This window comes from Eptatretus burgeri, chromosome 9, assembly GCF_056783735.1.
Source record: "Eptatretus burgeri isolate ZD-2024b chromosome 9, Ebu_testis_v1, whole genome shotgun sequence".
Classification (NCBI taxonomy): Eukaryota; Metazoa; Chordata; class Myxini; order Myxiniformes; family Myxinidae; genus Eptatretus; species Eptatretus burgeri.
Genome location: NC_140969.1, coordinates 63,772,266 through 63,785,989, shown reverse-complemented (window position 1 = coordinate 63,785,989; position 13,724 = coordinate 63,772,266). Strand labels below are relative to the sequence as shown.

At 41.9% G+C, this 13,724-nt stretch overlaps 1 protein-coding gene across 5 annotated transcripts in view; it reads right to left on the bottom strand.

Moving 5' to 3' along the window:
* LOC147020212 (glutamate receptor-interacting protein 2-like) overlaps window positions 1-13,724 on the bottom strand; it is a 588,802-nt gene that overhangs the window by 90,767 nt on the left and 484,311 nt on the right. For 4 of the 5 annotated variants that reach the window (XM_085895375.1, XM_085895376.1, XM_085895372.1 and 1 more), the window contains 2 exons: window positions 12,097-12,273; window positions 4,835-4,986 (listed from right to left, as the gene is read on the bottom strand). In XM_085895375.1, coding sequence (XP_085751501.1) covers window positions 4,835-4,986; window positions 12,097-12,273 — 329 coding nt within the window. The remainder of the gene's footprint in view (window positions 1-4,834; window positions 4,987-12,096; window positions 12,274-13,724) is intronic. The other variant, XM_085895373.1, reaches the window with a different exon arrangement.

Genomic DNA, 13,724 nt, shown 5'->3' with positions numbered 1-13,724 from the left:
TGAACCCAATAGAAAATCTTTGGAGGGAGCTGAAAGTCTGTGTTGCTCAGCAACAGCCCCGAAACCTGAAGGATCTGGAGAAGATCTGTATGGAGGAGTGGGCCAAAATCCCTGCTGCAGTCTGTGCAAACCTGGTTAAGAACTATAGGAAATGTCTGATCTCTGTAATTGCAAACAAAGGTTTCTGTACCAAATATTAAGTTCTGTTTTTCTGATGTATCAAATACTTATTTCATGCAATAAAATGCAAATTAATAATTTTAAAATCATACAATGTGATTTTCAGGATTTTTGTTTTAGATTCCGTCTTTCACAGTTGAAGTGTACCTATGATAAAAATTACAGACCTCTACGTGCTTTGTAAGTGGGAAAACCTGCAAAATCGGCAGTGTATCAAATACTTGTTCTCCCCACTGTATATACATAAATATATATATATATATATATATATATATATATATATATATATATATATATATATATATATATATACATATAGTTTTTAACCCTATCTCTCAATTTTAGAAATTAGGCCGATGTTGACATTTTGGCTGATGTTGACCTCAAAAACAATTGGTGGTTGAATTAAGTGAGTTGATATGAAAATCCTGTTCATCTGTTGGTCAAGTCAATCGGATGAAAATTGTGGATTTCAGAAATTTAGCAAACTGTATGTTGGTTGGCCTTTTGGCCTATGTTGACCTAAAAAATAGTTGGTGGTTGAATTCAGTGACCAGATATGCAAATCCTGTTCAAATTTCAAGTCACTCAGATGAAAATTGACAATTGTTGAATTCAGTGACTTGATATGCAAATCCTGTTCAAATTTCTGGTCAATCGGATGAAAATTGAGGATTTTAGAAAATCGGCTGATGTTGACCTTTGACCTATGTTGACCTCAAAAATAGTTGGTGGTTGAATTGTCACGAAATTGTCAATTGACCCAATATGCAAATCCTGCTTAAATTTCAATCAGCTGAAAATTGAGCATTTCAGAAATTTAGCCAACTGTATGTTGGTTGGCCTTTTGGCCTATGTTGACCTAAAAAATAGTTGGTGGTTGAATTAAGTGACCAGATATGCAAATCCTGTTCAAATTTCAAGTCACTCGAATGAAAATTGACAATTATTGAATTCAGTGACTTGATATGCAAATCCTGTTCAAATTTCTGGTCAATCGGATGAAAATTGAGGATTTTAGAAAATCGGCTGATGTTGACCTTTGGCCTATGTTGACCTCAAAATAGTGACCGCGATATCACATAGTCATATAACATGTGGTAAAGTTTCAATTTCCTACGCTGAACGGTTTTCAATGTATGCTCTTAACAAAATGCCATCAAGTACGTATGGTTCTGATTGCTTAACCCCGCTTTTCGCTTCGCTTCTTCTCGCATTCCCATTGATACCCCCCTAAAGAGAATCTCCGTGAAGGTTCTTCCTTCTCCAAGAAGCTCGCATTTTCCAGGCGATTCTTCTAAATCCACAAATAACCAGAAAATCCTTTCACCACCACGATTATTCTTCACAGGTCAAAGGTTAACACTAAACGTTATAACCTGTAGGTCTTTCACAAAAAAACTTTTAGAATACACCACTCACGTCTTGCAAACATTATACAATCATATATTATAACCAACATGTTTTATATTAAACTTTAGATGTACCAGCTTTTCCCTCACACTGTACCCAACATACATGCAAAAATTTTTGTGACAATGACCCATGCATGCATGTCCACAAAGTATGTATGCAGATTTGACAGTATTTGCATATAGGGCAAATCCATAAGGGGGTTGCTATTTCTTCCCATACACATTTCAATATCAATCATCCCAATACATCTTCAGAGTATGGTGCTATGGTGCAAAGAAAACTACTGCTTTTCAATATTGATAAAAGAAGATTGACATAATTATTGGAGACATTATCACAATCAAGTTTATACAAATACCTTTCAACTATGTCAGTGTTAACTCGAAGCATAATAATAATAACTAGCCGAAACCCCGTCACAGACGGATTCCGTTCATTCAACCACCCTCACCAGCTCACCCACACTCAAGGGACATGGACTGGACAGGGCGTGTTGCCCCCGCCTACTCATCCCCCGCCCCTGCCCCATCCCCCCCGCCTCTTCACTCCCCGCCCCCCGTCTCTTGATTCCCCGCCCCACTCGCCCCCGTCCCTCTGTCCACCCCCTCACAATCAACCCCGCCTAATTCACCCAGCCCCCGCCCAATTTCCCCCATCTCCCGCTTTCAATTTGCTTACCCCCGCCCAAAAATTTGCTTACCTTGCCCCCCGCCTCTTCACTCCCTGCCCCCGTCTCTTCACTCCTCACCCCCGTCTAAACGAAAAGTGTTTATTCTGCTTCAGAGTTGAAAGTTGACTATTGCCACCATGTGCGATGCACTCTTACAGGTACGAAGTTTCTTTCAGTCCAGGTCACAGTCCCGAGAAAAACATGATGCGACCGCTAGGAGGAGCACAAAATTGGTCCTTCAGTATTAATATATAGAAGATACAATGTTTCTTGTTACATTTTTTGTGTCAAATTCACATTCTGAGGTAGTCAGCATGTGCAGAAGAGGGTTGTACATTGCAGACGCTATTTTCGAGGAGTGGAATTACACCTCTCAGCGGTAGCGGTCTGTCGACGACAGACGTGATGACGTCAGCGAATGACTGATGACGTCCTGACTCCTCTCAGCGGTGATGTCACACGTCGCCATGTAAACGAATGTAAAACAAAAAGTGTTTATTCTGCTTCAGATTTGGAAGTTGACTATTGCCACTATGCGCTCTTACAGGTACGAAGTTTCTTTCAGTCCAGGTCACAGTACCGAGAAAAGCATGAGGCGGCCACTAGGAGGAGCACAAAATTGGTCCTTCAGTATTAATATATAGATAATTTATATTCACATCATGTGTACAACATAAGATATGCCATGTTATCTTTCAAGAAAAAGTCATTTTCCATTCTGACAAGGGAAGTTGATACATCTTACCAAAGCTGTACCCTCAAGTGCCTTGTTAGGGTTGAGGGTACAGGTGATCACTTTGCCTTATTAAATCCTCATGGTCTATGCAAATGTCTACATTGTACATACTCAAGGAAAAAGAATAGGTAAAATAAAGTTTAGACAAGGAAGGTTTAGTGAAAAGAACAGAGGTAAGGGAAGATGGAAAGGAAGGCAAAGGAAAGGAGGTCGTGAAGATATGGGAGGAATAAGAATACCGAGGAAGTCTGGGGGTAGGTGGGAAGGGGAGGGGGCAGGGGAGGGAGGAAGGAAGAAAGTCAAAATATTTCCACATTGCTTGTGTAATTTGTAAATGCACCCCATGACCACAGTATGGGCAAATAAGGTACCAGGAATGGTGAGCACGTACAAAATCAATCAGAATATTCAGTTATCCAGTGTTAACCTGAGGTCTGTGGGGGGGAAGTGTGTGTCATTGGGTGCCTTGTCTAAACTCTTGGTTCAATAACTAATTTCATGTCGAAATGGGATGCAATTTGGCAGTGCCACTTACAGAATGGATCACAAGAGTGCCCATCAAAGGCTGAACAACAAAAAAAACATCGGCTTCGGTATAAACCTAAGACAAAGATTCATAATAAACTCGCATGTGATTTTTACATGCCACCACTATGAACGTCCATGGTAACAGCTACAAGCCTGTGACTAATAACTCAGTTACATGCCACAAACATTTGCAACTGCGAATGTGCAAGGGGGTTTTCCTCACCAATATAAGGGAGTAGAAGTCTAAGCCTTACGTTACATAATATAGTTGTTGAGCAACCACAAAGATAAACCACCAGAGATGGTTCAAGCAGTTAAAGTAAACTAAAATTAAATATTAAAGACAAGATTCTCACAGTTAAAGGTCTTGTCGATGTTCGTATGGTCCACTATGTTGGAAATGTCAGACAAATACAGATTGGAAGAGACGTGCCATTAGGATATTACTGGCACAGTTTCTCGAGAGGTGATTCAGGTAGACACCAATAACCAATTTGGGCAACATTGTGTGCAGAGATCGATGAGCCCATAATGTGCAGTTCAGCCTTGCCGTACCAAATTGTCCCAGGACTGTCCTGCCTCGAAATGACATTATGGACACAGCAATTTTTTTTCTTTTTCTTCGGGCTTTTGTTTGTGTTCCCTTTGGGAATGTCATTTCAATAATTGTCTTATGTTATGTATTGTTATTCGTTGAAACCTCACACCTCTTCCTCCTCAAAAACAAACAACTAAAACAGACTGATGATGGATGCTGTATTTCATTGTTCTTTGGAGAGGGTGATCATATTAAGAAGCCATCTATATATGATGTATAAAAATGTAGTGGAATTTTGATCCCCCCACTGATGTTCCCATACACGCTACAATCCGCTTCTACTTTCCCTTTTCTCAACTTCCATCCTCCTTTCTCTATTTATTGCAATCAGAATATTCACAATTTATCTCTGGCTGTTTATAATAAATTATTGGAAAAATGCCAGGGGCATAGAAAAAGGTCCCTTTTCATGGTGTGTGCCACATGGCAAACAATTTAAAAGAAAGGACATCCCATGGCTTGTGGAAAATACCAGACGATAGAAAATAAGGCACATTCAAAAAATTTCATGTGCATACTGTACTACCCTTGTGTTCTGAGGAGGAACCAAGTGATGCTCCATAAAAGTTCATATAAAGGGGCGCCAATTTTTTTCACAAATTAATCATACACATGCACATTATCTTATGTATTTTCTTTCTTAAGGTAAAAACTTTACCGACTGACAGGTTTTAAGCTATATATGTCGGGCGCAAATAAAGTATACCGAGAGGTCTTTGAAGATATCATCCATGTTGTGCGTATCAACACTCATCGCCTTGTGTGTTGGGGGATGCAATGTGTTGGAATGCCTTTGGTCCACACTTCCCTCAACCCTTTTGCCACTTGACCTTGAAGTCCCCTGACCATGCAATGTCCCTGTATGAAAAACACACAAATAGCCATATTGCTACAACAGATGTATGCCCTATAAAGAATCACAGTAAATCCATTCAACAAAATAAATGTTTCATCAACTGTATAACTTAATGTACATTTATTTATTGTAGTTCCTAGTTCATCTTACTATTGATTGGTCAATGAAATTAAGTATCAATGATGACATCGCTGATGATGTGTTGGGTTATACAAATAAGGCACATCCAACTTTATTTACTTCCTGGAACCACACATGTTATCTGCCCTCTCATAAAAATATTAGGCTGCTATCTCCAGAGCATCTGATATTTATTCCTTCGAGAAATACTTCCACAAATACCTGCTTTTTCTCATGCAATGGTTTATCCCATCCCGTCTATTACTATCCTATCAATCCTCTAGGCCATGGTACACTGAATTTTGCAGAGAGGCAGTTGTAGTCAACCAGCTTGTCATCTCAGCATGGAAAGCAAACTAGATCAAAGGCAACTTTTAGTCAATTCTGTAAGGCTTGTCAACAAGTGTGGGACAAGCCAGAAAACATCATGTTGCAAATGTCAAGGCCAAACTTTCCAATGAGTCTGTTTCTTCAAAGTTGTGGTGGCCCTTGAAAAGTCAATCTCTGCTGTCTGTTCCCCCTCCATTCCCTCCCCACCTTTAATGACATATTGGTAGGCTCTGACCAAGATAAGGCAGAATATCATAACTCTATTTTCACCCCCAAATGTCATGAACCCATCCCATTCCATTCTGTCCCCATCTTTCCCCATTGTAGCCACTATCTACTGGACCTGCATCCTTCTGACTTCTCAGCTGAGAAGGAAAAAGTTCTATGCAATCGCAACCCTGTTTCTGTGACGGGCCCAGATAGTATTAGTGCTTACATTCTCAAATTCTGCTCTGCTGCTCTTGCTTCTCATCTGTCTGCTCTTTTCAGCCTGTCAATCCTCAAGGAAGTCAGCAAAAATCACACAGCAAAGCAAAGTCATGGAATATGTTGTAGCTGCCATGTCAAGTCTTTCCTGTTTACCAACAGGCTGATCTCTGACTGTCAGTTCAGATTCCATCCCAGTCACTCAACTTTGTACATGCTGCTTTTCTTCTCTCAGCAATATTTGCAGGCCCTAAATCTCAAACAACTGGTAAGACCTCTCTCCATGGACATATATTAAGCATTTAACAGCACCTTTGGCAGCGGAGGCATAAATATGATGGTGCTAATGGGAATGCTTCTCTCAAGCTGTGCCTCATAATGCTCCAAGTCCATCTACAAGCTTATTTATATCGTTACAAAAATTAGAATTTCTGTATTTCATTATGATGTTTTGATTTGATTGATGGGAATAGTTGATGTAATTATTGTTGGTATAGGATTTTGAATTTAGTACATGCATGATTATCATTGTGTTGTCATAGAATTGTTTAGTATTTTTAATGTTAATTGAGTAAAGAGCAGAGAAATGTGAATTATGTTGATAACCGTAGTTAAAAACAACATGTAACCAACAACTCACCACTGTCAGAGACAATGATTATAGCATGGTTGAATGGCAAGGCAGGGATTCATCCAAGCCAGTGGAATCATGCCCAGGCAGATTGGGGCCTTGGAGCTGTGGGCAACTGTGTGATTAGCCCTTTAGTGGTATGGCTGGTTCGGTAGGCATAAAAGATGATGACCGAGGGCCACAGGAGAAGAGTGGACGTCGACAGGTACAGGGGAAGCAAATCAGAGAGAGGGTGAAGTTCCTTCACTGGGATTGCATGCGACATATCATACATCACATTGAGTCGTTCTTGGGTGGTTCTCCCTTTGAAATAAGGACACCTTCAGATGTTTGGCATTCATTGGAGCTCCAGCCACAGTCAGATCTGCAACTCAGCTGTCCATATCATTCTTTGTTTGGCTTGTGCTGTCTTTTCAAGTCTCACGAGAGTACGCCAGGGGATTCATTGCACCGGTGACTCACCACAGGCAGGAGTGATTCTCCAAGGTGAGGCTCATATCATAAATCCAATCTGGTATGCTTAGACAGAAAATCTAAACAAAGCACCATTTCGTTTTGAGTTTTTGGGTCTTTCACTCTCTCACTGCAGGCAGGTCGGTGGTATTTCTGTCTTCTACTGTCTCCTCTCTGGCCTTGCCCCCACCACCTCCACCCACCCCCACCCCCCGCTCTGTCTGTGACCTGTCCCCTCCATATTTCTGGAGCGTGCTCAAGGTCTGCCAACACCCCCCTTTTGGTGAAACTACAAAAATCAAGAATCACTGCTCACCTTCACTCTTTCATTCCTTTTGTCCCCACCTATGGACAAACTCTCACACTCTCTTCAATCCCACCTTTCCCTCCAGGTCTTCAAAACAGCTGTTCACTACCATCTCTTATCCTCCTCCATCCAAAACCATGATAATTTCTACCCCCATCTATCCATCCTAAACCCACCTCTTTCAAATTCCCTGCTTTCCTTCCTGAAAGTCCCTGTAGTGTCCATCTTGTTTATTCCGTGTGCCCTACCCCATCCTTCTCCATTCAACAGATCTCCAAATGTCTGTTCCCCACTGCTTTGTGCTTCACTCTCCCACCCCTCTTGTCTCCTGGTCCCTTTGTTATATGTTCTGTGTATTAGCTCTTATATGAGCCTCGACAATGGATACAATTTTTTTATTTTTCTTAGTTCTCCCTTTTACATCACTGTGCTATGAAACTAAAATTTATAATGTCTGGTACTTGTCTGTCCTCTGCTTCATAATTGCTTTTGTTGTAAAATAGTTGTGGTTACTCCTATTGCTCATAACACTGTCAAGTCTACCATCAGTTGTTCGATAGAACATTTCCACATGCTCACTTACTGTGACTACCCTGTCTTCAAATTTAAGAGATTGTGATGATACGTTTTGGTGAACTTTACTTCTGTGTATTTGATTAGTAAATTATAGGTTTAAGATAATCTGGGTAATTTGTTTCAAGTGTGTAAACTTGAAATAAAGAGTTAGTTTTCCATTACCAACAATGTGACATGAGTCCTGTTCCCCTTGTATTTGGTTGAATGGGACATTTAGTCCTAACACTTGGAATCAAAACCGCAAAACAGACTCAGTTGTTTGGGGTGTGGTTACGACCTTTTTTGGAATGGTTATCTGACTGTGACCTGTGGGTGGTCACAACCTCCGAAAACAAAACAAAACGCTTGTGTCAAGCAAGAATGAAAAAAAGAAGAAAGCATCAGAAAAGCATCCCATGTTGCAACAGCACTACAATAATATTAAAACCACCGTGACATTCTGTGGAGCAGGACAGCTCAGTTACTTCCTTCTGAACCATCTGGATTTGATTCCTGGGTGAATTGTCTGTTTTATAACTGAACTAGCAGGGAGCTGTGGAAAAAACGTAAAATGGACTTCATGTCCTCAACCTTGCCTCCCAACCCCAAGTCGTCAACCCCACCCAACCCCAAGTCATCAACCCCCCCCGGCACCCCCCACCTGACCCCAAGTGCTAAACCCCACCCAACCCCAAGTCCTCAGTCCCCCTCCCAACCACAAATTCTCAAGCCCCCCCCCAAGACCCAGTCTTCAAAACGCTCCCCACCCTGTCTTCAAATCTTAAAATCCCACCCATCCAATCCTCAAATCCCCTACACCAAGTTATCTACTCCCACCATTTCACTTTATCACCCCCCCTGCCTCAACCTTCCCCCAAAAACTCAACTCCCTTCTTCCAACTCGCTGCCCCTCCCCACATCCCAACTCTCTGTCCACCCCTCTCCCTTTCTTCTTCAAGTCCTCAACACCCCTCCCAACACCAAGTTCTCAACCCCCACCCATAGCCTCAAACCACCTCACACACTCCCAACTCTCTGTCCCCTCGTCCTCCTTTTTTCTTCAAGTCCTCAACTCCGCCCACTCATAAACCCACAATCCTCAACCTCCCTCCAAATCCCAATTCCTCAACCCCCACCCCCTCCCAACGTCTCATCCTCCACCCCCACCCCCAACTCTCTGCCCTTCCACCCAAACTACCTATCCTTCCCTCTCCCTTTCTTCCCATTCTTAACAATGTTCCTGTTCCCGTTCGTTATGAACAATATAAGGGTAATTAAAAACACGCTTAATTTCACAATCTCACGCCATTTCGCAATTCTTCAGTAAAATAGTGGCTAAGTAAGGTAAATGATTAAAAAAGATACATGGTGATTTGTAATAGAAAAAAAAATATACAACCGGAACTCCTCGGACAAAGACCTTTCTAATTTGAAATGTTTTTTTTATGGTCCCTGGTCGAGTAATGAGAAAATTGTCGGATAGACAGAGAAACAAACAAACAAACAAACAAACAAAAAAAACAATAGAAGCATATTGTTTCGGATTTCAGAATCCGGTCTGATGAATACATCCACACATCCAGGTCCTCAGACAGTTATTTCCTTAAATGCATGTTCACATTAGTCCCATCCCCATGTCTAATGGGATTTAAAATGTGATGCGTTGAGAAGGGTGAAGAATAGATCCCTTCTCTTATGGGAAGCTTTTTTTCTCTTTACGACAGACATGTTTACACACATTTCTTTCGCGAGCGCCCAGCCCACATTTTTGAGAGCGCATAGGTCATCATGATAACCGTGCGTAAGAGGGGCGGAGTGAGCTTTGGGGGACTCTGCGCCTGCCGAGACGGGCCGCATATATAAAAAATAATCGGAGGTCCGGACAGAAGGAGAAAAGAAGCGGGCAAGCGAGCTGAGAAGTAAGCAAGGGGAGAGGAAAGCGAGAGGGTAAGCGAGCCAAAAAGAAAGCGAGAGTTGAAGCGCGCGAGGGAAGAAGCGAGCCAGAGAAGAAGCGTGCAAGCCCTCAAGTGAGCAAGTGAGCGTGTGGTGTGCGTGTGTATGTCTGACCAGCGCCAACAACAAGACAATTCTTCCATCCCAGTGCTTGAGCAAGCGAGCGTGTGGTGCGCGTGTGGGTGTGAGCAGCGCCGGCAATGAGTGAGGCACGGGTCGGTCACCAACGTGTGAGGCGCGGGTCAGTTACTGACGGACCGTGTGGGTTACTGGATGTCACCAGTTTCGTGAAGTGTGAGGATCTGCCCGTGTCGCAGCACCAGGGTTTAAACCCGCGACAGACAATCTCGGTGCCCTCCCAGACGTCGACTGGTGTTCAAGGTAATAGACTGGGAGGTAATTACCACAGATTTGATAGTCGGTACCAAAATAGTCGGCACGCACCAGCGGTTAAAACGCTCGGCCGCCCTAATTAAAATCTAATCGAAATAACATTGGTGCTTTGCCGAGGGCGCGCTCCCTGCTCAGGTAACCACGTGACCTCTAGTTAAACGGAATAATTAGACGGTGGACACTGGAACTCGTGGTTAATTGGGTGGCGTTCATGGTTCTGAAACAACCCACCGTACCACAACGTTAATTGTGAGCGGTGGCCCCAGGTCCAGCTCTTCCGAGGACAACCGGGGATTAATCCCCCTGAGTGACAAGCTGGTGTCTCGGTACCCGGGGCCTCAACAATATTATTCGAAAGGATGATTTGTTGAAGTCAATAAAACAATCTCAGCACTGACCACTCATGAAGTGATGTGGATGTGACACAGTTGTAATTGATGAGATGGCCTTTTCCAGAGGCATTATGTTTTCAGGTTGTCTGTACGTATGTACATACATCCATGCTGATTTTCACTGTTTTCTCTGCAATCACTTATCTAATTTACACAAACATTTCACCATAGGTGCGACTACTCATGTAAAATGTTTTGATGATAATTATGACACCATAGGTAATGTGGTGTGGCAGCCATGTTGGAAAAAAGGGAAAAAAAATTTGACCTCTATCTCTGAAACCTCTTCTTCTTCATCTTTCGGCTGCTACCGTTAGGGGTCGCCACAGCGTATCATCTGTTATGATCCGCATAATGATTTGGCACAGGTTTTACGCCGGATGCCCTTCCTGTCGCAACCCTGATCGCCTCTTACGACACAGGGATATGGTACACCTACTCTAACCGGGGTATACACCGGCCCAGTACACTGGTACTCACTTTGACGACCTCGGAAGGATGACAGGCTGAGTCAACCTCCTGGTGTGTATTAATTCAAGTGGCCAACGGGGCTTGAACTCAGGACCTTTTGGATCCCAAGCCGCTACCCTAACCACTATGCCAACACCAGGCCTTACCTCTATCTCTGAAACCACTCCATGGAAAACATTGAAACTTAGCACGTGGTAAGCACTTCACATGAGAAACAAGTGTGAATTTTTGTGATGTCATCGGTGGCTTTGTTTATGACGACATAATTGCATATTTCAAACGCTTCATCCGATCATAATGAAAATTTTTGAGGATCATCTAGGGCTAAAAAGTATGGGGGGAAAAAATTGATGATGTCATCAGTCACGCGGTTTGGCATCCATATTGTTTTTAACATAAAAACCTTCAAAAATATTTTTCTCCGAAACGGCTGAACAGATCGAGGAAAAACGTTACAGGTATTATCACCTATCCACGAAGAACAAAATCTTTCCCCCCTATGATGTCATTGGATACATGGTTTGGCAGCCATATGGGATTTACCTTAAAATCTTAAAAATAATCTTTTCCAAAATGGCTTCACTTCACCTTCACATTCCCCAAGCTGTGGGGATACCATGGTGTACACCAATAGTTAATAGGTCACATGGTCTGAAAGCCATATTGGGTTGAACAAAAATCTTAAATTTTTTTTCTCTTGAATCGTTCCATGAATCGACGTGAAACTTCACAATTATGATCCACTAGTCATGGGGAATATATGTTTTATATTTACACCTGATCGGACACATGGTCTGGTAGCTAGAATTATTTAATATCTTGAATCTTGGTTCAGGGATTTAAATCTAACTTGGTACAAGTAAAGATGTAATCATGCGGGAGGCGGCATATCTAGCGATGTCGTAACGTCGAAGAGTGCCCTTCTAGTTTATATACATCTTAGTAATATCACACAAGATCACTCACTGATCAGCAGCAAGCAGGACCACCAACTATCCAATCTCAAACTGCAAAAAGAGAACCACTCACTGATCCACAATCACTGCATCGATTGTAACATCACACGCAGACAATTACTCACCATGACTGCTGCAGGTGGTTTCTAGCGTAGAGCTGTCCCAGGACTCTACAGCACTGTCCATGCTTGGGAATGTCAGAGAACAGTCTGAAATAGGACTTGAGTCTGAGCTTCTCTCATGGGACTTGAGGTCTGCATGCAGCTTGAGGTCTGCGTGATGCATGGTTTGCCGATCAGTGACTGAGAAGGAAAGAAAAGCGAAAATGGGCAAATGGGGGGAGTTGCACTGGAATGCAATGCCTGTCAAATATATTTATAAAAGGTATGAAAAATATAAAAGGTATCGAGTGTTATAAAGTGTAAAATACATGCAAAGATAGGTAAAGAACAGCCAAGTCAGAGGCAATAAAACACAATGGGCAATCAGGCGACATCGATAAGCAATGTCAAAATGCAATTAGCAGGCAATTACGTTATTTTTTGAATGAGGAAAGTGTATAAAATAGTGAACAAGTGGTTTGTGTAATGGGAAAGCAGTGCTATCACAAATGTGAAATGGAGAAATCAAAGTACAGGTTTGAACGAGGAGAATTGAAAATGTTCTACAAGGGAGATATTTACAACAGTCCACAATATGCCAACGTATAATTTTTAATAATTTTATTTTTCTTATGAACTATAGTGCAGCGTACTGAAATGGATCCAGTTTAGGGCTTTTTATCATGATGCACATATATACAGTACATGCATATATACAGGTAGTGGACAAAAACAATGGAAACACCTGGGTAAATGAGGGACACCAATCAATGGCTTCCATACAGGTGTGGCCCATGTGTTAATTAAGCAAATGACATCCTTGCATGCTTAGGATCAAGTCTAAAAATGCTGCACAGGATTGGTTGTCTATAATCATCACTGCAGAAGGAGATCCCCCTCCCCCACCCCCCCCCCCAATGCCCACATCCACAGAGCACATGTGGTTACACAATCATTTGATGAACACGACACTGATGTTATCCATATTTCATGGCCTTCTCAGTCACCAGATCTGAACCCAATCGAGCATTTATGGGATATTGTAGAACAATGTCAGAGACAGCCTTTCCCAACTCCATCAAACAGGTGTGAGTTGATTGTCTTTCTTGTGGAAGAATGGTGCCACATTCCTCCTGCAGAATTCCAAATGCTGGACTCTATACCACAGCGCATACAGGCCATACCAGCCACACGTTGTGGCCAAACACCGTATTAAGTGACTTTACATTGGTGTTTCCAATTTTTTTTGTCAAGTGTGTGTGTGTGTGTGTGTGTGTGTGTGTGTGTGTGTGTGTGTGTGTGTGTGTGTGTGTGTGTGTGTGTGTGTGTGTGTGTGTGTGTGTGTACATACATACATATATATATATATATATATATATATATATATATATATATATATATATATATATATTACAAAATATTATTTTTGACCTTCAAGAGGGCAGTCTTGTTGTTTGGTAACCTTTAAAAATAAACTGAAAGTGCTCCACAAAAGAATGCCACTGTCGGTGTTCTGTGAAATAAAATGTAAATGAGAAACGTGTCTGTAGTTTTGAAGATCGTTTATGTCCAGCAAAGGGTTTATATCCAAGGTGGGAATTATTAAATGAGGATTGAACTGTTGATGATTCAATGGAGTAACTGAGTATTTT